Below are 23,383 nucleotides of genomic sequence, written 5' to 3' on the forward strand. Positions count from 1 at the left end.
CTACAGCCCAGTAGCTGTGGTCCTGCTATCACAGGGAAGGGCGGTGACGTCACCCGCTCTGGTACGCCGGCTCTTACACAGCGCCTGTCGGCCGTAAGCGTTACAGTATATTTAATTACTGATTGTTCCCGTTGGCTTTATTTTGATTGCTCAATAATTGTGTTTCATCTGAATGAGCTCAATGTTTATATATCCATTATGTGCTGCACAGCATATTGGTGTGGTTAATCTGTGTACATATTTTTGACCAATTAAAGAAAAGGTTTCATATTCTAATGTTGGCATTTTTTTCCACATGCTATTCATTACGTATTGTGACACTAAAGGCGAAATTCTTTCTGGTCCTCCGTGCTTATATCTGTACTCGATTCTGACCTCAACGCTAGACCAAATTTACTAATATAAACTTGCAGAAAGACATCATATTGTAGAGTTTTTCGATCGCACTGCTAAACGGCGCCACTTCAACATCGTTGAACTTAATACATCACCGGCTACGTCACAAACAGACCCCACCAACTGCGCATGTTACTTGGGCTCCTAGCAACGGGCCCAAACAAAACGTCCTGTTGCTAGGTTACACGTACAGGAGGCTTTTGCGTGCAGAGAGGAGACATCCTAGCTCATCAAACTACAGAAATATTTTATCTTTAAAAGCGAAGACAACGATGGCTGGAGACACGCCTGAGGTCCCGTTGCTTGAGCTGGAATCAGTCATTGGATTTAATGGTATTCATCTTTATCTTTTATTTTGGTTTGCTTTTAGCTTAGTTTGCGGGATGTAGTTTTCGCAGTTCGATCACAGTGATGTGTATTTCGGCGGCCTCTGAGTATTGTAAGTTTTGTAAACACACAAGAAAATACATATCATTTGTATTGAATGACGGTCGCGTTGTTTCAGTTTCGGGATCTTTTTTGAGATGCCTTGTGCCTGAGGGCACTTTGACCTTTCCAACAACGTTAACAGAAACGATTCAAGTACTTAAGTTTCGTTTCAAAGCTTCCTGCAAAACATACTGTACAATTCGACACTGAAAGGTAAGAAACCCTGGACGTGTTGTGCTTGAGACACAATCCAATTAATTCAGAATTTCAGTCAGTAACATCAAGGTCGCTTTTACCGTATCAATGCTGTAAAGCTTGGTAAAGCGTTGGAACTTCGCGGCCCTTTATAATGAGGATTCACAACGCATCAACAAGGACAGTATTTATATGACAGGCCAGGAGGCAAACCGTCCTCCACCAGCATCCCAGCAGGCTGTGCTCTCCAGGGAAGGTCAGGGGGTGGGGGAGATCAGGAGCAGGGTGACAGCAAAGATCCTCACACCAGGAGTGGAGTGGAAGACGGAGGTGGACCCTGGCAGCCAGCTGCAGTTCCCTAGGGAAGTCTGCAGCCCAGCCCTGCTTCCTGATCCACTGTAGTGGTGTACAGCAGGCAGAAGAGACCTCGACTGTACTCCCTGCGGAACTGACAGCCCCATAGGAGGAGGGCATGGAAGCTGCACGTGAGAGGAAGAGGTGGCTGGAGACCCTTCATCTACCCTGTGGAGGCAGGGTGCCCCGGCTTTATAAGTCCATCAGTGTCACAGCTCCGCAGGCTTCTGGGAGGGTTCTGGCATGACGCTGAAGAGGGGCAGCTAGCGGAAGAGGCAGAAAAGGCAAGCTTCTGGCTGTGTTCGGAGGAGAAGAGATGGGTGCTGGGGGCCGAAAACCCCTAATTCGAGGGAGGCCAGCTGCAGGGGGTGGCAGGGAGACGTCCCTGTCCCAGCCCCGCCGCTAGGAGATGTAAACTGGTGAAAGAAGACCCTGTAGATGGTCTGCAGGCACTATAGGAGGTGTGGCCGGAGAAAGCCGTGTGGGTTAACATCCAGCTGTATAGATGATAAAGGGGTATATATTATACTGTACATAAGGTTCAAATGATTCATGATTCATTTGTTCCAGTTCACGTTCTGAACAGCTAAATAAACATGGGGAAAAATTCAGTCAGGTCAGCCTTCTGTACAACACAAACATTTCTTGTTTGCAGTCATGTATTTGTACACTGCTGTTCAGCCTCCTCTAAACGGCTGTATAGGTACAATTGAAGTGGATATCTTCATATGCCTGTGTATCTGAATCATTTTACTCTTTTACTTACATTATTCCTTTAGAGATCTTCATTTCTGATAATAAACTAGTCCATCTTCATTCATGTTAACAGTGGTGGCAAGGTGATTATATACTGTAGGAGCAAAAAATTGGACTGAATTTATTTAACATGTGGGAGGTCTTGTACCCTTTTCTCAGGACAAGTGTTCTCTGGCCTGATTGCCCACCCTGACCAGGAACACCTCATTTATCCTCTGGGATGTACTGTCATCATCAAGAGCCTCAAGAGCAACAAGCAGGAGTTTCTGCATGGCCACACAAACAATGTCTCCTGTGTGACTGTATCTAGAACTGGAAAATATGTTGCTTCAGGTCAAGTCACCTTCATGGGCTTTAAGGTAAACTGATGAATAAAAATTAAAGGGTATATGCTCTTAAATGCCTATCATAGAAAAATTAAATGGCAACGCTTTTGCACAGGTTACAGGACTGTTCCTTTTCTTCATACCTGACACGTTGTGCCTACTATTTTAGACATTTAGAGAAGCTTGTTTAACATGTCTTCTTCACTGTTTTTTCTTTGCATTAAGATTTTTGTCTGCTCTATTTGAATGATTTATTTTTTGTGTTATTGAGGATTGTATGTTTTGTAAGTTGTCCCTGATATGGGCATCTATTAAACAAATTCATGCTAATTATTATTATTATTATTAATATTTTGTTGTATCTTGACTTCTACCATTTGAACAAGTAAAGTTATTGCTTCAACATGTAACAGACAAAGGGTCTCTGCCACATAACATGCAGGTGAAAACAGCTGCGTACATACAATGTTACCGTTGAAACAGCAATGATGAGAATGAAACATGGAATAATAATAATCCCCTGTTGTGGTATCATTGGCAAACCCAGACTGATAAATCTTTCAGAATTTAGATCACTGTTATACATTAGGAAGAATAGTGGTCATAATACAGATTGCAGTCTCCACTGATTAAATCACTCCAATATGACCATTTATCGTTGCATTAAAATGGACACAATTTCTGTGTTAATCATTGCAGGCTGATATCATTGTCTGGGATTACTCCAGGAAGGAAATGTACACTAGATTACAGCTCCACAAGGCAAAGGTTGAAGCCCTAGCGTTCTCCCCCAGTGACTTGTATTTGGTGTCCCTTGGAGGCCAGGATGATGGCAGGTAATTTGTGGAGTAAGGTGATAGAATATAGTACGTAGCAGAATAAGTGTGACAGTTACAGTAGGTCATGTAGATAATTAGGCCCAGGGTATATTCACGTGTGCTGCACAATGACAATAGGTTATAGAACATGTTGAGTTATAATGAGTTAATAGGACATGCTCCATTTCAGTCAGGCAGTGGTGGCTGGTTTGAACCTCACATGTTTGTCCTTTGCAAAGTCGTTGTTTGCTAAACTTGTCATCATTTTCATCCATAGTTATAAAACATAATCTCTAAACAAAAACAAAAAAATTAGAGGTGGTTATGAACAGTTGTTGAGGATTATCGTGATATTTATGATAATGGTAAATTAGGTACCCTCACGATCTGAAAATGCAATTAGAAGTCTTTAAAAAAATGGAGAAAACACTATATATATAAAAAAGAGGGAAACAATGGTTAAAAGTGCATTGATTTCATTCTGGAAAATTGAGAAACACAACTCAAGATCCAGGTGAGACACTGCTGTTGTGCTCTTGAACAAGATTTCACCCAAATTGCTCCACTAAAATGCCCAGCTGTATAAATGGATGTACAATAAATGAAAGCACTGGCCAAACAGATTGGTTGTAATATTTAAGTCACTTTCAGCTGACTGCTGTTCTATATTTAGACAGAGCAAATAAATATACAGTAATAAGCATGGATTAAAGATGCCATAGAGAAGCGCGTGTCACATGCAGCTGTAAGACTTGCAACACTGCGAGTTCAGCAAAATTGAACCAGAAATTGTGGGAACCCAGTTGTAACAAGTCTTATTGTTTTCAGTAACCTTAGTATTCTGTTTGGAGATGTAAAATCATCACATGTTTGTTATTTAAAGTATCTACAAAACTTCAATGACACATTTACTGTCAACAAATGTTGTGCGTGTCTTTCAGCATTGTTGTGTGGAACATCGAGAGCAGAGAGGCAATCTGTGGCAGCCCTGCCTCTGCCCACAGTGCAGGTCACTGCCTGACAGTCAAGTTCTCCAACCAAAGTGATTACATTTTTGTATCGGCTGGAAAGTAAGTTAATGTGACCTCAATTGACATGATATGCATTCACGCTCATCAACCTGATAATCCACGAGACAGAAGACTGATGGCTTTTAAAATGAAGAACACAGTTCAAGACATGTTGTTTATTCCAAATCATCTTTATTGGTTTCCTTAAACCTAGCTATCCTACATTCCAACTTAAAGGGTGTTAAGATGTTGAGCTATATCAAACTCAGTTACAAAAATCTCCAGCACAGTGGTAAGACTGAGTGTAGCACAGCAGTGATCCAACCCTCCTCTGCCCTTATGATCTCTGCAATGTAGAGATCACTCACATGTCTTGCCAAAAGCATATCGGTATTTAAATTTACAGTGTCACACAAGCATGGCTTTATTGGAACACCGTGCTCTGTGTTAGCTTATGCAGGTCTGAGAGTAGGAATAATTAGACATTGTGACATTAGAATAATAACGATACTCTTTCTCATGCAGTGGGACACTTCGTGTTTGGGAGTTGGATCTTCCAAACAGAAAAATCCGACCTACGGAATGTCAGACTGGACAGCTGAAGAGAATAGTAAAGTGCTTAGAAGTAAGTCAGAGCTGGACTGACCAATCCCTAGAGATTAGAATGAAGAGGTATTAGTTGAATAGAGTTGTAAAAAAATGAAATGAAACAAAATAGTGTTTCTACAGCTTGCAGTAAATGTGACAATGGTGTCATGACTATATTTTAGATTCCGGAGGATGACAGCTTTTTCTACTGTGGGACAACTACCGGGGATGTTCTGAAAATTAATCTCAAAACCAAACTTCTCAACTACTGTGCACCTTTGAAAGAGAAATTCAGCAAGGTGGGTTCAACCACAGAAAGAAATTCAGAATAATGGTGGTGCTGCTTTTCAGGACAAGGTGTTCACATGCCAAATCACTGAATAACTATAGAAATAAGATGTTTGCCTTCTGTTTTAGAAATAGCAACATTTCCCTTTAAATATGATAATTATTATTGGGGGAGAAGACCTATAAACAATTTCCTTGTGGAAAAACGCGTCTTTACTTATACAGTAGGTAACATTGGGCTGCTAGATTCCTGCATGTTATTTCTCATTACTGTATATACTGTACTGATACAACACAGTTTGCTTTGTTAAGTGAAATGTACAAAGAGATAAAATACACTTCAAAGGTATATACACCCCCATGAAGCTACAACCTTAAGAGGAATAAAACAGAGCTATTACCACGGTTTTTTTTCATCCAAAGTGGGAAAAAAATGTGTTTCTTATGAATGGAAGGAATGCCGGTTCGGGAGAGACATTATTAAGATGAGTCTGGACTGTGGCGGACTGAACAAATTGTAATCCCGATTCTTTCTGTTACATGCAGCTCTTCTCTGAAAACAGAAAATTCAGTCCGAAAAGAGCAGTAATTGTTTCTGTTCCTGCAGGGGGTTAATACTCTGAAGATGCTGAAAACTGGCGATATGCTCGTGGGGTCAGGAGATGGCATGCTGAGCCTTTGCAAAGAGGCAAACTTCAAACCCATGAAGTATGATACAGTTGCTCTTGAAATCTAAAGGGATAACAGATCATAGCCTATCCATGAAAAAAAAGTTTAAAACTGTTTGACAATGACCTGTATATGTGATTTGTTTTTTTGTATTTTAAGAAAAGTACAGCTAGAGGGTGGTGTGACATCAATCACTTTACGAGGCCAGGGGCACCAGTTCTTTGCGGGAGCAGAATCTTCTCAGATTTATCGGTTTAACTACGCTGACTTTAAAGAAGAACTCATCAGCACAGGCCACAGTCATGCTGTTAACGATGTTGCCTTCCCCTTGTAAGTATCACATGAACTGAAACATGGACAGTTTAGGTGGTTGGCATGCTCTATAGTATTTATTACGTACTAGTTGTAGTTACAAGGCTAAAATGTCATAGCGCGCCAAGTATGTAACAAGGAACCAGAACGTCAAGTACAGAATTGTTTTTAATAAACCTTGACCTATTTAACAAGTAGATGATTTACCATAAGAAATAAAAGAGCGTTATTGAACTTAACAAAGGTAATAAAACAGGATTGAAATAACTTTCTACAATATTAAAGTCCAGTCCAGTTTGTGATATCTGTAGTTTTTGTTTTTGATTTTTACGTTAATGTTTGATTTATACATTCATTCTTTTTTTTTTTTTACATTTTTTGTGAGTGCCACATACAAGTGATTTAGTTCTTAACTAAATTTAAAGAGCTAGCTGAGTATATATCCGGGATACCTTTTCGGTATTGAAAGACTTGGCAGTCACTCCTAGAGACATAAATGTTTGGAATGTGAGTTCAAAATTTGAAATCATAGGTCTCTGTCACAGCTCTCCTGTTCTCACAGTTTGTGGGTTTGTACAGTATGTGAGTATGTGTGGGTACCACCAGGGGGAGACAGCAGATTAAAAAAATGAAGTGGATTGGGCAATCTAGCATTTGAAAGCATAACAATGTGCTATTATAAATATAATTTCATTTAAAAGGAAAGAAAAAGAGGGGTTATTATTCATCGTCTTTTTGCAGTGAAGTCTGAATGCTTGCTGAAATGTCGTTGCATTTTAAATAGTTTTTAACTAAAATGGTACTCTGATTGTTCTTCCAGTGGCTCCTCCGATCTCTTTGCTACTTGCTCAAAGAATGACATAAGAGTGTGGCACACCGAGACCTCTAAAGAGCTTTTACGCATAACTGTGCCTAACATGACGTGCAGTGCTGTGGAGTTCATGAGAGATGGAAGGAGTATTATCAGTGGTAAGGTTTTTACTTAATTTCACACTTGCTTTAACTCTTCATTTAATAAGCTTTTGCATATGCTGTCTTGTTAATGTAATGAATGTCATAAAACGTCTGTCATCTAAAAAAAAACGATGGAAGCCAAACTTCAAGCCATTAACATAATGTTGTACCCTATTCAACAGTGTACTTCATGTGTTGCCTTCTTTGTTTCCATAAGGTTTTTTTTCAGTAATAAAAGGCCCAATTAGAAGTGATTGAGTTTTTCTTACTAAAGTGTATTGATCATCTGAAAGACTTTTGATGTGCTGGGAGGGTGTAAGAACATAGAAAGCACAGACTACAAATGACAAAACGTGTCATTTGACTCCATCCAAAAAACGCCCACCCAGAAGAAGAGGGAATGGAAGATGTCATGTACGATAGGTGTCATCGAGTCTGGTGAGATAACAGTTGTTTCTTCTCTCTCAGCTTGGAATGATGGGAAAATCCGGGTCTTCACCCCAGAAAGTGGCAAATTGATGTTTGCTATTAACAATGCGCATAGCATGGGTGTGACAGCCCTTGCTACAACCAGTGACTGCAAGAGGATTGTGAGCGGAGGAGGAGAGGGGCAGGTAAGCCATGTGCTGCGTTTAAAAATATTTAGTCACTCTTCAGCATCGCCTTTTATTGCAAAGGACATTTTCAGTAAAGTCAGATTTTGCTTATGGGTTAATAGATGTTTTCCCATCTACTTAATACCTACTCTTCAAAGGAATTTTAAACATCTATACCGTTTCCTGTCGTCACATGTGTTGCAATTAACTTCACCGTTCAAAATGTGTCACCTACTGTGTATACTGGGAGCATACAATCTTCTTTTCATTTTTCTTGCCAGTCCAGATCGTTGGACGTACTGAAGTGTTCTTTTGTGTTCAGGTGCGGGTCTGGGAAATCGGGCAAGGCTTCCACAGGCTGGCCGAAACAATGAAGGAACACAAGTCCACCATCTCCTCTATAAAGATCAAAAAGAACGACAAGGAGTGTGTCACTGCCAGCTCAGATGGGACTTGTATTATCTGGGACCTGGTGTAAGTGCCAGCGTGACTGTCTGTCCCTCAGTTCAGCTGCTTTTCATCTCGCGTTTTCAAATATAATTCAGTTTTTCCTCCTTTTACACTACAGAATGTTTCTCTTTGGTTGGTGTTGTTGGCACAGTAAGCTGCAGTCACAATTTAATTTTATCCATTAGTGCCATGTGTCAGTCCATCCTGGCTGTGAGGAAAATACCCAAGTTCTTTATTAAGTGTGGCTTAAGTATTTGTGTAACAACAAAAACTGTAGCACAACAGGGTGAAAATATTTGCTCGTGTGTGACTATAGGGCAGCAATATGCTGTTGTCAGAAGAAAAGTAAACTGCTCAATGACACACCATACAGTTGGTTCAAAGTGAAAATAAACAACATGATTTAAATATCAGAAACAGAAAGATTTAATGCTTAACTGACGATCTTGAACCGGTTGTTTGTTATGAGAGTGTGCTGTTGCATGACCTATGCTTCCAATTCAAAAATATCAACTGTTTTATTGGATTTAACCCAAATTCAGTGTGTGTACTTTATGCTGCTGAAGTACAGAGCTCAAGCACTTGTCATGGTCAGAATCTAATTTCTTTTTAACTGAGGCATGCAGACAACTGTATCGTGGGATGCATTCAATTTATACCCAAAAAATGTTTTTTCAGCTCTCAAAGACTTTTTGTTTGGAGCTGTATTATGCCCTTCTGCCTAATGTATATGATAATGTATACTGTATGTGCCGCACCTGATTGGACAAGAGTCAGTGTCACTTTGCCTCTGCACACTTTTAGCTACACCATAAGCCATAATGCCACTTAGGTAGCATTTCTGAAACAAATACAATCTGAACAGCAAGGTGGGATACTGTATGTTTTAATTGCATTGCAGTCTCAATGTTAAAACATGGTGAAATAAAGCTGGTACTGTATGTCCACAATTAACATGATGGATGAGTACCAGAAGGAGAGTGGACTATTTAAAATAAATATAGCATGTATTTCTTTAATTGCCAGATTAAACAATAACAAACCTGTAAAATCTCAGTGGTATATAGCGGCGATTTACCATTTTGTTTTTTCTCATTTGTACTGGTAGCCGAGTTGTGAGGAATCAAATGGTGCTGGCGAACACCCTGTTCCGATGTGTCTGCTACCACCCAGAGGAGTTTCAGATAATCACCAGTGGCACAGACAGAAAGGTAAGGCTGCAGCTGGACACTGGAATGCCAGAGCCATGTTCTTCAGTACATCGCATGGGCGGTACTGAGTGCCCCTGAATCTTGGTCCTATTATAGTGCACTTAAATACCTTTTGATATAAATTACTGCTTTATGCAGCACCTTTTTTTCCTCTAAATGTCCCTTTATTAGCCTTGTATAAGATGTTCTGCTCCAATGATTGCGCCATTAATTTCAGTGAAGAGAACCTTGTGACACTGTAATAAGAACGAATGATGAAGCCTGGGCTATTGCAAAACTCGCTAGGGTAGATCTCTTTTATCAAGGAGGTAAAGGGATGAATAAAGAAAGTACTTCTTATATCATCTGAGCTGACATATTCCAATGTTCTTTTTTGAATTGCAAAATTGCATACTATATTTTGCTTAATGGTCTGTAAAAACAGAAATATAAATTACAGTGGAAAAAGTGAAAAGTAGGTATGCAAAATAAGGAAAAAAGGAATCACATAATAAAAACTAATAACAAAATATCTCAGAGTTTGATATTGATTTTAATTGTTAGTGACATTTAACATGAATTGTATTGCATTTCTGAACAGAAATTGCCAGGTTGCTTACTTTTATATCAAAATAACTCTTTCTTTTATATTGTTTGTATTCGAGCCTTACATCAAAGGTCATTTAAAAGTGACACGTTCATTTCCTGTTTTTCTAAACACAGAAAACCTATAAACCATACTATTTTGGCATTCCTGAATAAATATTTTTCACTTTAAATCAGCTTTATCAGCCTCATAAATGCAGTGGTGTCATGAACACATACCATTTAACAACATCAAAGACAAATTGATTAAATAAGAAATCATCACCTGTTTATTTCACGACCATCTTAACTGAGATGTAGAATTTTCCATCTCACTCTTAGCAGCTGATTAGCAATCAGTAACAGGATGGCATGCTGGGTCTTCATATTGATGCCGCTGAATAGAACTTTGCTTCACACCCTAATATGGACAGCAATGATATCTTCTGAGTGGAAGAATGCCAAAATCACCATCTGCTAGCTGAAAACATAGTTACGCTGCCTGGTTAAGGACAGACAACTGCTAAAATTAAATATGTTTAGTGGCGATCAAGGTGCTACAATACACTGTGTACTGTGTGCACAAAATGTAGAGATCATGAACAGATTGCAAATGCCAGAAACTCCAGAGGTTAGTAAATTTCTGTGATAATCCTGAAGTGATCATGTAAAAGCATGCAAGGCTGACTGGTCATACACTTTAATAAGGCAATCGTATATAAAATTTCAGAATTGGAAGAACTCCTGTCATTAATTTATTTCAGAGAATTTGGCTGACTTTCTCTAAGTTAGGGAGAAGCATGGTGAGTTTTTTTTGGCTTTTTTGCCTTTGAGCTCCAGAGTCTTGGGTTTTATTCTGGCTTTGCAACGAAGGCTTGACCTAAATAAATATTATTCTAATTATGGAGCAGGGGCACAGAAACATTTTTGAAAGTCGTTATTAATTTATTAGTGGTTTTGATTTATATTAATTAATCCGTGAGTGGCCTGATTTAATTATAATAATAATAATCATAATAATAATAATAATTGCTGTAGTAGTTCAGGTGGGTAGCTGCATCAGCATGTGTAGGCTGCAAAGGAACAAGTAACAGGTTTATTCCATGCTGAAAAAAAGAGGAAAGAAAACAGGTTGTGGAGCCTTCTTCAGGTGTGAGGTGTGAATTATTGCTTACACTTACATAGCGCTTTTCTGGACACTCCACTCAAAGCGCTTTACAGGTAATGGGGATCCCCTCCACCACCACCGGTGTGCAGCCCCACCTGGATGATGCGGCGGCAGCCATAGGGATCAAATGCAAACCAGACACTTATGCTGTCCGTATAGAGAGCAGGCAGACAGTAACGATCACAGTTACTACCAGTAAAAGTTTTTCCACGTAATGTGCACCACACTCACAGCAGACCATTAGCAGTTGGCTGTTTCCTACTATAAGAAACACATACCCCCTACTATTCTTTTTCTATGCAACTGTTTTGTACGTTAAATAGTATTTTTGAGAACAACGTGTGTTCCATATATGAGCAGGGTTGAATGAGGGTGTGTACTGTATTTGATTGTGTTGTTACACTAATTAGAAGTGTGGGCACACTTATAATTGCCATTTAATTATCTATATTTGCTTCTGTTGAAGCCCTTACATGTATAATACATCTCATGAAGGTTGTTTAGATAAATATCAGTACAAGAAACAAAGATGTTAGTTTTCCTTTTTGAGTGTATTACTACTGCAGAGGGTTAAATACTTGACTTGTCTCAGCTAATCCTGTTTCAGAAATACATTTTTTTAGCCCAGGATTTGGGGTTTAACATAAGTAGCTGCTATTTATTTATATCTATCCACTCTTAGTTCTTTGTTTTTAATTAACAATCGTGTTGAACTAATAAGAGAAGTCATCAATTGTCATGGCGATTGTGTTAATAATGTGCTATAAATATCTTCAAATAGCAATTGATGTTGTAAGACCTAGCTGGAAGGAGACAGCTGCCAAACCCCAGAAATGATTAGCTCTCATTCTGAGGCATAAACATATTTTTTTTAACTGCTGTGCATTATGTTTTGACAGACGGTAGTGGTGCAAATTTACATATAGAGGACTTATTAGGAGAATATCAAGACAGTACCATAACATCCACAAATGAGCTGGGTCCTTTCTAGAATGCATGAGGCAATTGGAGTCATGAGTTCACTATACAGTACCTACACATTATAACAGGACGAGGAGAACAAGTAAAATCCTCTAGGGTACTTAACGTCAGATGAAGAAGAAAAAGTGTAGTACATACCATCCTGAACGAGGTAATTATAAGATAAAACCAAGATGTTTTAACATTAGTATTGGTTATCAGAGTACATGATTTGTATAATACAGAAGAAGTAACATTAATCAAGACAACAGGAGAAATGCATCTGTTTAATTTTAATTTGGCCATATATCCACTGTTAGCTTCGTGCCTTTTCGGAATATTTACAGCTAAGTAAATGAATAACAGATCTGGAAGACCTAGGCCTCAACATGTAATACTTGTCCCCTTTTATTTCTGTACCTCTTCATAGATATGATTTAAATCTGTGAAATTTAAAACAGTCTTTATTTCTTTTTTTTTCTTTGTAGATTGGATACTGGGAAGTGTTTGATGGGTCTGCTATTCGGGAATTGGAGGGCTCTCTGTCTGGATCCATTAATGGCATGGACATCTCAAGTGATGGCAACCATTTTGTTACTGGTACAGGACATAAATTATGTGCCAATAATATCAGAGGGGCACACCTTTTCATTGCTGTTATCTGTAGTGTTTGTCAGTTTTAAGTACATTTCTCTTCTTGAAGCATCAGAGCAGAAGATCATAAAAATATGAGCACAGCAGCACAGTGCTTTACCTTTACGCGTTAAAAGCACATTCGGGAATTTCCAGAATGAGTGATCAAACTGTTTTATTTTCAGTTAGACTGTCTAATTCAGTCGGCTACACGGGCTATGGTTTGATGTTATAGTACAACTGAAATTGAAACGCTTGAAATTCGCTTGAAATTCAAAAGTAAGGACCCTTATTTGTAACCTAAAGCATTGTTTTGTGGACATTTGGGACATGCACCAGTTCCCTATATGGTTTTAGTGGTTTTGATTTATACCAAAGTACACTGTGGTAGTATTAGTTTCCTTGGCATTAATGATTAGTCTTTCAAATAATCAGACACAGAAATACTAAACACTGTATCCCTGGGGTGCCGTTTCCATGCAGGTGGTGATGACAAACTCGTAAAGGTCTGGGGGTACACTGAAGGAGAGGTGACCCACATTGGCATCGGGCACAGTGGCAACATCACCCGTGTGAAGATCTGTTCCAACAGCAAGTACATCATCACTTCCAGTGCAGACGGCGCAGTGCTCAGGTGGAAGTACCCACACCCAGTCTCAGACTAAAAGACTGGCTGGCGGGCCGACTGGGTGCCATTCTGCCCAGGATCACAAGGCAAATGCTTGTAGGACAGTGACAGTAACCATGAGGGTTTCCCAGCTACCTGTGCAGTTGTACCCATTGTAACTTTCAAAACACAAATTAACTGCAGTATTTTTTCAGCTATACATAGTTGTTAAATAAAGTGTGAAGAATATTTAAAGAGCTGGCATTAATTGATGTGTAACTACATCACCCCAATATCTAACTCATGACTGCAGGGCAGTCTTTTTCCACACTGCATTTATTGATCCCACTGGGATGGCAGACAAATTACAGGAGTCAAAAAGTAATTTATGGGTGTTTTGTACTCCTGCAAAACTCTTTGTCAATTCATTTGATTAAAAAATGGCAAGAAAGCCAAATGTGTCTAGCGGTTTAAAAAATATTATTAGCTAAGTGCTGAAATAATATTAATGTTTTATTAAATTTAATTATTGAAGATATAACAGAGATTTAAGTAGGTAACGATTCAGTCAATATGAACATATTTTGGGAAAATGATGCATTTGAGATTTTTATGTTTATGTTTGTGGTTGAAAACATCTTATGGAGAAAAGAGACAGCAACTTTGTTCTTAGCACAACAGTACACACTTCGAAAGTGTCGCTCTAGTCGGATGGTACAGTTGATTCAAATGGAGTAAAGTGCTGTGTTTCACATCCTGTACTTCCAGTGTTAGAAGTCTTCCTTGCATCAAATTCATTTGGTCTGAGAAAATACAGGCCTATTTATTCTGCAGGCCAAAGGATGTAGTTTAACTGAATTTTAATGTATCAGTGAATTCATGTCAAGAGTGGACACCAGGATTCTGATAAAAGTGAATAAAGTCATAAAAGCATTACTTTAGTTGTATGAATACATATACCTATAGGAAATGGGAAATGCTATTCAAAATATATACCTTACATCAAGGCATTGAGCATACTGAATTAAAAATGTATCCTGCAGTTAGTTAACTTAAGTACTTAAGTGAAAAATACAGGAATACAGATACAAAAAAAAAAGGATTTCACAGTAATCCTTAGTGGCAGCTGAAGTATCGCTCCATGCATCCCAAAAAACAGAAAAAAAGGTCCTGTGTTGGGGAGAGTCGGGGTGGGGGTGGAGTTGAGGGGTGATTACTGGCTGTTTCTGATTAGGAGATCATTTTCATTCTGGTGTTTCAAAACCTAAATTATTGCGTCTGCCCACACACCCTGCCGGTGCAAGGCTGTGTTAAGTTAGCAAAACACCAAGTTTACATAACAGGGCATTCAAAGGTCCCCAGTCTGCCCTGAACACTGAGCAGGTCTAGTATTTACTTGAGTGTGCTGGGTGCTCTATAGTGTGAAGAAGAGAGCACATGCGCTGATTCATTACTATCAATGTGGGGAAAGGTTAAAATGTCCCACAAAGATAACTCCTAAAAGACCAGATTAATTTCATTAGCAGTTTCACTTAAAACGTATAAAATATTTTTATTTTCATTGCCATTTACCCTCGCTGAGTAAATAATGCTTACTAGCTCTTACCTGACTGCATTCTGAATCCTGACAGTAAGGAGCCTCTAATGTTTTTCCTAACTAGACCTGAAAAAATATGGTCCATTATCTTTTTCCTCCTTGTTTTGTATAATAACAATTGTTGATGAGTACAATCAATGAAAAATACATATTTATCTTTGACTGTGCACTGTCCCGATTTCAAAACAATTCCCTTCATCACTAAATCCCTTTTCTTACTTTACATGACAAAAGGTTTTTGGAGGTTGTGTCTGTAATTTATCATTAGCTTCTTATCCTTAGGCTTCTGTTTGTCTTGACTTTCACAAGGAGATAGTGGCTTAATCAAATAAAGATTATGGGTTTCTTATATTGGATGGATGGGATTCAACCTTGTTTTCACTGTACGTCCACAGCGTACCATAAATAAACACTTCTTCTACAGAATAAAGAAGGCATACAGAGGATGTGTGAATCACATCTCTGTGGGTTGATAGGTATTATGTATCCTTAATACCTAAATTTAGACAGAGACACACACCAATTAAAACCCCTCCACTTCCTGCCTCCTGTCTTTGTTTTACTCTGTGATTGCTTTTTAAAATGCACAAGAGTCTGTATAGCTAGCCCATCAGTAGGGTGACTTATACTGAACATGAATTTGCCTTTGGAACCTGTAGCACAGCAGCCATAATCATGAATTATAAGAGACATTGGGAAAATTATTTCCCTTTAAATGAAGTGGCATCACATCTGTACATTGCAGCGAATCCTTGAAATGTTTATATGGCTTCCTGGTGACTGTTGATGAACTAAGAAAACAGGAAAAAAATCTGGGATGACCTTTTAAAGTATTTAGCCTCATTTATGTAAAAAAAACAGCACAATAATTATCATTACCATTATTGATGAGAATAACATTGCATTTTGAGATACCACTTCTAACTTTATTTCTAAAGTTAATGAAGTCATTAAAGTGATTAACGCATAATCTGGGCTAAATGCTTTTTTTTTTAATTGAATGGCCACTCCATTGCATTAATTTCAATGTCACAACATACGGTCTCTGGAATTGCTTACGGGACCGCTAGAGGGCAGCAAACACTCGTAGGACTGAACGATCATTTCCAGTTCTTCCAGTTCGCGAAGAACACACACCGTGTGTGTGGACAAAGTTTATTTTTCCCGTTTTGTGTCTCATCTTGAGCACAAAACTGATTTGATTCCACACTGCACATGACGCGCACAGCATTTCCAAAAAGTTAATTTCTCTTTGTGTATTTATAAAAAAAAAATATGACAATTAGAACTTACTAAATAAAACCAGATATGTAACCGTGTCCCTTTGCTCCCAGCGTATTCCGTACACCCTTCTACTACCTCCTCTCACTGAGTATATTCACTGTGCATAAATTTCTGTATTTTGTAGCTATTCTGTGAAGCGCCTCGAGAAGCTAGTTTTAAAAGCGCTGCATATAAAAACAAGTTTTTAATGCGGAATCGAAAGCTACAGAATGCAACACAAAGGAATGGATGATAGCAAATAATGCATGCGTGACAACATTTCAGGTCGTGCACGTTCCTTACGAGGGGAAATACACCGCCGTTCGCGAAATGAACACAGAAACGTCTTTCTCTAAACATCTGTTGAGCCTCTATTTTTTTTTTTTGGCGCTTCCGCATAAACACCTTTTACCGTGTCAACCTGACGTCAGCAGGCAGCATCGCCGGCTGTCGCCGCGAGTAGCACTGTCTAGCCCTCCGCTCCCTCCACGGCGACGACGCGCCGTCAACACAACGGCAGCGGCTTTTTTTCTCTCTCCTCCCAAACTAAACCAGGCTAATAAGATTCAGAGTGGGAGGGCAGATCCGCCAAACAGAAACACACACCGGCCCCGGGAGTAGAGAGAGAGAGAGAGGAGGGAGAGCTGGAGCCAGTTATCTTTGCGAGGCAGGGAGGGGGAGAGAAAGAGAGAGAGAAAAGAGCTCGGGAAAGGAAGCAAGTGTGCGGCGCACAAAACATGGAGTTACAGACAACTCACCTTTCCAGTCATTCCAGGTGCTGCCAGCGACTGGGATAGCAATGCGCGCAAGAGCACTGAGGCATCATCGGAATGTCTGAGGGGTGTCACACATGCACACCCGCCTGTGTCGCCGTGCTGCTGCAGTCCGCCTCTCTGTCCTGTAGCGTGAGGAAGAACTTCATTACTCCGAGGCGGACAGGTGAGGAGCGCCGCCCCGGTGCCCGGCTCCGGCGTTGCTTATTCTCGTTTCTGAGCGTCAGGCGAGCAGGGGGAGAATGGATGACCAGGGGGAGGACAAACCGAGGAAGCACGAGAAGAGCAAGGCGCCCAAGCGCAAAGAGAAGAGGCGCAAACCTGGAAAGCTCTTCAGGAGGAAATCGCTGAAGTCGGTGGGGAATTTCATGAACAGGATCTTAAAAACTTTAGGCACCCTGGCTCACTTCGGCGATGTCAGCCCGCCCGATGCCGAAGACGACGACGGGGGGTTCCGGGATGGTACACCTTGCACGTTGAGTGCCCACTCAGGAAACCTTAAAGATGACATTCAGGTTGGGGAGAGCGCCGTCAAGAAGAGCGTGACACTGTCTTCCCACGGATCTATAAAGGAAAGGCTTTCTTGGAGCTACGGGGATAAAACGCCGGGTGTACTGGGTTTGAAGAATCACGGCAACACCTGTTTCATGAACGCCGTCGTTCAGTGCCTGAGCAATACGGACCTGTTCGCCGAGTACCTCGGTTTGGAACAGTACAAATCGGATTTCTGCCGGAGGAAAGTTAATGGGATTGTGAAAAGTGAAGATCTGCCCCACGCGAGGGGTGAAGTCACCGAGCAGCTGGCGTCGTTGGTCAGGGCGCTGTGGACACTGGAATATACGCCACAGTTGTCCGTTGAGTTCAAGGTAGGTCACCTGTGGCTATAGGATATACCTACCCGTCCCTTTTATGCGTGCGTGTGTGAGTGAGCGTAAACGGCAGATTTACTGCCCAGATGGGGAAAGGGGGGAAAGTCAAAACGAAAAGCTGGACCACAGACGCAAGATTTTAACGCGACCACATCGAGTGCAACTTTGCAGTTTGGCTTCAGTCAGCCCTGCCATGAGAGCGACATCTTGAATTAGTGGATCGGGGCTCGCAGTCGATTCGTAAAAGCGCCCAGCGACCCGTTGACAGTCAGCTGATTGGAGCACGGCTGTTTAAAGATAAACGCTGTTTTTTTTTAAAAAAGAAAGTGTTTTACGCAGGCACGTCTCCAGCAGGGCGCGATGCGATTATTCCTGTTGCAACAGGTCTCGGAGCCCGCGCCAGGCGCGGCGCTGATTACAGTTCAAACAGCGACCGCCGGTGCCTCTTCCTCGGTCCTGCTTATCTCGAAGCCCACCGCCACTTCCGCGAGCGAGCGCAGGTAACCCGGTGGGAGGAGCTCGGGCTCGTCCACGCCGGCCTGGGGGAGCTGTCTCCTGGGCTTTCAATGCAAACGCGCGGCGGAGACCGGAGGTCTCGCCAGGCTGCGGTTTCCTTCGCGCAGGAGCGTCTTTCTGCGGCGTCCCTTAAGGGAACCGGACAGTTTGGGATGTTTGGAGGAAGGGAAGGCGCGACTATAAACACAGTTCGGGTCGACTGTGGCTGTCGGCTCGTTAAGTACTGATGGAGCAAGTCCTTAACTGCTGAGGCAGTCCCCTTCACTGCCCGGGATCGCGTCTTTAAACACAGAGCCCTAGTGCTTTAGTGCATTCATGTAAGACGACTGTACCGCCAACACGTGCGGTTAGGGTTTGATCAGCCTTGTTGGTCTGGCTATTTGAGAACGAGGGCGACGTGACCATAAACCGCCACCCCCCCATACACACACACACACAAATAATTACTCAATTGCATTCACTTAAAAGTTTCTTGAAGACTTTATTTAAGTTCTGATTGTAGGGACAATCAGTGTTCAAGCTCAGGAATCGGTGACTTGTGTCAGTGATTGGTGCTGTGTTGGCTCAAACTTCTGGACAAAGAAGGGGCTCCCACAACCATTTGATTTGAAACAAGGTGGGTCTGTGGAATGTCCATCTTCTTTGACCTCAAGAGACAAGTCCACCCAAGGTCAGTCCTGGAATGTTTTTTTTAATCAGTGTCCCGCTGTAGCACTTCCTGGGCAGGTGCCATGAGGGATCACCAGTATCTGAACTGGGATTGGAATGCAGCTGCACTATTTTCTCCAGTTTGCCTTTGTTAGGATTGGCATGCCGGCGAGGTGGTTGGGGCTGATGCTTGAGAGTTCCTGGGTCAATTCCAGATGTTGGAAACCTTTGTGTGGAGTTTGCATGTTCTCCCCTAATCAGCGGTGCTCAGATTTCCTCCCGTCTTCCAAATGACATGCTGGCTGGCTTAATCGGTGGCCCTGAATCATCGCTGTGTGCTTGTGTCCTGGTGGTGACGGTATCCCATCCAGAGTGCAGTTCGACCCTGTGCCCTGTTCTTGTGGGACAGGCTCCAGGCTGGCCTTTAAGAGTGATGACTGACTTCCTGACACTGGTTAGAGGGTGTTCATTGGTGATATAAGCCCTTCACTTCTAATACAGTGTAAATGCATAATAATAAAACCAAATGCAGAATTCCACCTTGTTTGCAAGTACTGTAGCTCTGACAAATCCATTGCCTCCCATTTTTCAGCCCTTGCCCCTGACTGATTCTGATTTATCTTAATTTGCTCAAAGCTGTAGATACCTCTGTTCTGTTACGAGTCAATTATATGCCTAAACAAGTCTGTAATGTATTTTTTTTTGCTGTTTGCACAAAGGCAGAGCCGCGCAGTAGCTAAGCCAAGAGATGCTATCCTTGACAAGTCAGTGCTCTCCTTGTTGCCTGAGCTGTTCTCCCAATTAGCCCTCCAGGAATTTTCAGGGAGGAGGGAAGATGCACAGAACACGCCTGTGACCAGAATTATTTAGCAGCCCAGATGCAGATGATTGCTTTCTCTACAAGTGCTTCTCACTTCTGTCATGGAGAGTTTGCTGCTTAACAGGAAACACTGGCCAGCGGATTCTGAGACCTTCGGGGGGGGAACACAAGGCAAATATATGCGCTCCTGGAAGAATGCTGTTTGACCACAGCCTTACGGTCCTCATCTGTCTTTTGCATGAAGAACTTGCCCTTTTCATGCAGCACAAGCAACACGCAAAGTATAGCTAAAGCAAACTGCCAGCGAAAAGATCTCTGGGTAGACTCAGGTTGGCGTTGTCCTGGGACTGCAGAAGATTGTTCTCCGTGCTCGCCAGGAGGTGAACCTGAAGGGCTGTATTCTGAGTAACGTACAGTATGAGAGCACTAGACGAATGTATAGGAAGCATGATGGAGACGGCTCTGTTCGTCCTGCTCTGTGTGTGTTTGGGGCAGGATGTGGGGGATCGTGAGGAGTTCCCGAGCAGGGCTTCTTCTCCAGACGCTGTCCAGCCGGGAAAAGCACGCTTCCCGCCTCACAGACGGAGGAAGCCGATACAAGAAACGAACTACTGCCTTTTTACTGTACGGCAGTAGGATGCATGCCATTATTTTCCTTTTCAGTTAGCTTTGCCAAATACATAATTGGGTTTCAATTTGGAACATAGCTAGGAGGCTGTTTAGAGTTTAGGCAGAAGTGGTTGCAGTGAAGCCCTTGACTCTGAAAAGCATAGACTGTAAAGAACACTCATCTCGTACACATTGTGTTCCGAGAATAACGAGACATCAATGACCCCTGCGTCCTCCAACAGCATTATTCATGCTAAACCGGATGATTTAAGGGTAGGAATTTAACCAGGCTACGTCTCCATTAAATACGGCGGACCACATTGTAAGGAAGCTTAGGAATTTCAGTGAAAAGAGGATTTTTTCACTAAATGACTCTCTTTGGGGCAAAGTGGCCGGAAATTGTATTTACTAAGAGGATTTACTTCTATGAAACTGAAAAACGCAATGCCATTTCAATTGTCCTGAATAAATCACTTTTAATTACAACCTTTTTTTTTAGTTACAATGGAGCTGAATTCATTTTAGGAAACTGATATTGGAGAGTCTGATTTGCCCTAAAGTCAATCATACACAGCTGACAGCGATTTTAAGTACAGGACAGTCTATAAATAAAAACAGCCTGACGCGGTCTGACAATGCTGCGCAGCTACTGAACTTGGTGTGTACAGTACTGCATGTGCTAGGAATGACACATGCAGATAAACAGGTCTTAATTACTGCAAAAGGGCAGAAGCCAAGTGTAATTAGCTTCGATCGGCCAGCCAAGGTCTAAATAGATGTTAGTGTCACAAAACATTTCACACAGATAGCTGTAGAAATGGAATCAGTGCTAGGAACAGGTGCTAGCATTAATTAGACTTCAAACTGTCTTTCTAATGTCATTGTATTGGCAGTTTGAGGAAGGTTCTGTCCCGGGCAGGGGACAGAGGGGTATCTGCAGCATCCGGGGACAATAGGCACTTGAGACTCATTTCAGTGCTTCACTCTGAACCCTCTTGTAAGTTCTGCAGTGGTGTGGATTCCTAGCGTGGATTGGCCCTGCTCTGGCCCCAGGGACTGCTGGTGTCCTCTGGCATGACCTCCGATTCAAGTTAAGTGTTTCCACAACGTTTCCTCAACCTAGTTGACATGATACAATAAGACTTTCACAAGACCTTCAGAAAGAATGTACCAAGTGTGTCTCCTGGCCTGGGCTCATCCCACCTGCCACTTTCCACACACTCGGTATGTAGGATCCGCCTGTTCTCATGCTCGGAATCGTTTACTTCCCAGCTGCTTAATATTCGGGGTAGGTTCCTCTCAGTGCTCTGCTCACAGAATGCTAATCAGACCTTAAAATGAATGGTAGTGTCTTGATATGCGGCGTTGGACTGGGAGGAAGGTCGCTGGGTTTCTGCTTTCGGTAGATTGCTTCCCCAGCGTTCATTTTCGCTTCGCGTTTCGCTCCTGGGGGCCAAAAAATGGGATTTGTCCCGTAGCTCTGGAAACAGAGGTAGCAGCAATAACAAAAAACCCATCTCGACGACATTTAGATCATAGGAACGAACTTCAACAAGCTGGTGCATTTCTGTATCTTTAAGTTTTCTAAATCCCCTCGGTGTAGTCAGTTTGTACTAGGTTAGGCAGAGCTTTGGCGCTGCCAGGTCTGAAATGGGTGTGATTTGTTGGGATTGTTGGTAGGCGGTTATCGCTGTAAATTGATGTCTTTGGAAAGAATAGCAAAATCCCCATGTGTGTGCTAACAGCCTGGCCCACAGTATGTGCAGCATCATTTTAAATCCTGTCCCTACCATAGTCATAAGCAAGACATTTGCCCTTCTATGATTGTAAGGGTTAGGCATTTAATAATAAGTAATGCAGACAGAGAATTACTAACAACTGTTTCGAATGTTTACTCTTGGCAAATGCCACATTCAGGCAAATTCACTTGAGTCACTTTGTGTCCTGAAGATGCCAGTTTGCGGTCGAGTCTCCAGCTGTTTCCTTTGTATTGACGTGTGCTTCCCAAACCATTCCTCAGTGCCCATAGTGGCGAGACTCTCTAGTGTCCTCGGTTTAGAAGGGTGTCCATTATACCAGCAGCCTTGACATTTCTTAGTGGTGGACATTGGAATGAAATGTGGTAGATTGAGGTGTTTGCAGATTATTTCATAATCATCTCCTAACTTGTGAAGGTCAGAAATCATTTGTCTGCAGTCCCTAAAGAGCTCTGTGTCATTCACCATGCTAACCTGCTACTGCTGTCTCCCTTGTGTCACCTCTTTTTATACCCTAGGGAAATGGGAAACCTTAAAAGGTATCTATATTGTGTCAGAGGCTTCCACTGCACTTCTGAAGAGCAGGGTGTTACTGTAAATCTTGATTTTGTTGGATTTTATTTATTAATGAATACCTAGAGGTACAGAAATGTACTCTATGAGCATAACAAAATGCTCATTGCAACGTTATGACAATTACAACAGAATATTTTTTTATTTTCTTAGTAACATCTTTCTGTGAAGATTTCTTACTCCCATTTTATTGGGGGGTGTAAATAAATGTTAAGAGCATTGTAAATCCCCTTACTCACTTTGCTTTCCTTGGCTTATATGACATCATGTACTGTATTCTGTTAGAAGAGGACAGAAACAATGATATACAACTGTTTATTTAATGGAAATCTTCTGTCAGTACAATACGTTTCTGTTCTTAAATGAAATGAAACATCTGCTCCCCACAGAAAACCCTTTTGTGTATAACCTCTTAGACTAAACGTAGCATTTGGTCAACTTTTTTTTTTCATCTTGCAATTTATTTTTTAAAAAGCCCTGGTCTTAGTGTTCATCCAAATAATATCTTCGAAACGAAGCGTGCTTTTCAGTGCGTTCGGAGGAAGAAGGCTGGTGGGCCCCAGACACTCAGGCACGGTTGGTTTCAAGCTAGATGTGGATTTATCAAGTTCATGACCTGTCGGCGCGCGCGGTCTGCAAGTCTGAGCCGGCCGTTCTTCTTGTTGATGTCAGTG

At 41.4% G+C, this 23,383-nt stretch overlaps 2 protein-coding genes across 7 annotated transcripts in view; both read left to right on the top strand.

Moving 5' to 3' along the window:
• Nucleotides 1-577: 577 nt before the first annotated feature.
• Nucleotides 578-14,220, top strand: cfap52 (cilia and flagella associated protein 52). Its single transcript, XM_006635452.3, has 14 exons — nt 578-729; nt 2,290-2,489; nt 3,156-3,292; nt 4,216-4,344; nt 4,810-4,909; nt 5,055-5,171; nt 5,768-5,868; nt 5,989-6,159; nt 6,962-7,110; nt 7,564-7,709; nt 8,014-8,165; nt 9,250-9,352; nt 12,533-12,644; nt 13,161-14,220. Exons 1-14 carry the CDS (start codon nt 669-671, stop codon nt 13,340-13,342), a joined length of 1,860 nt encoding a protein of 619 aa, XP_006635515.2. The 5' UTR covers nt 578-668; the 3' UTR covers nt 13,343-14,220.
• A 2,412-nt stretch (nt 14,221-16,632) lies between these two features.
• Nucleotides 16,633-23,383, top strand: part of usp43a (ubiquitin specific peptidase 43a) — a 142,834-nt gene continuing 136,083 nt past the window's right edge. For all 6 annotated transcript variants that reach the window (XR_001479425.2, XR_001479424.2, XR_001479426.2 and 3 more), the window contains exon 1: nt 16,633-17,783. Coding sequence is in view for 1 of the 6 variants with exons in the window: in XM_015356133.2 (XP_015211619.2) it covers nt 17,160-17,783 (624 nt within the window). In the remaining 5 variants the exon portion in view is untranslated. The remainder of the gene's footprint in view (nt 17,784-23,383) is intronic.

The sequence above is a fragment of the Lepisosteus oculatus genome, chromosome 9 (assembly GCF_040954835.1).
Source record: "Lepisosteus oculatus isolate fLepOcu1 chromosome 9, fLepOcu1.hap2, whole genome shotgun sequence".
Classification (NCBI taxonomy): domain Eukaryota; kingdom Metazoa; phylum Chordata; class Actinopteri; order Semionotiformes; family Lepisosteidae; genus Lepisosteus; species Lepisosteus oculatus.

Coding starts and splice junctions, on each gene's coding strand:
- cfap52 (XM_006635452.3), top strand. CDS start 669: ATGGCTGGAGACACGCCTGAGGTCCCGTTGCTTGAGCTGGAATCAGTC. Junction 730..2,289: donor ATCAGTCATTGGATTTAATG/GTATTCATCTTT, acceptor CCCTTTTCTCAG/GACAAGTGTTCTCTGGCCTG. Junction 5,172..5,767: donor TGAAAGAGAAATTCAGCAAG/GTGGGTTCAACC, acceptor CTGTTCCTGCAG/GGGGTTAATACTCTGAAGAT.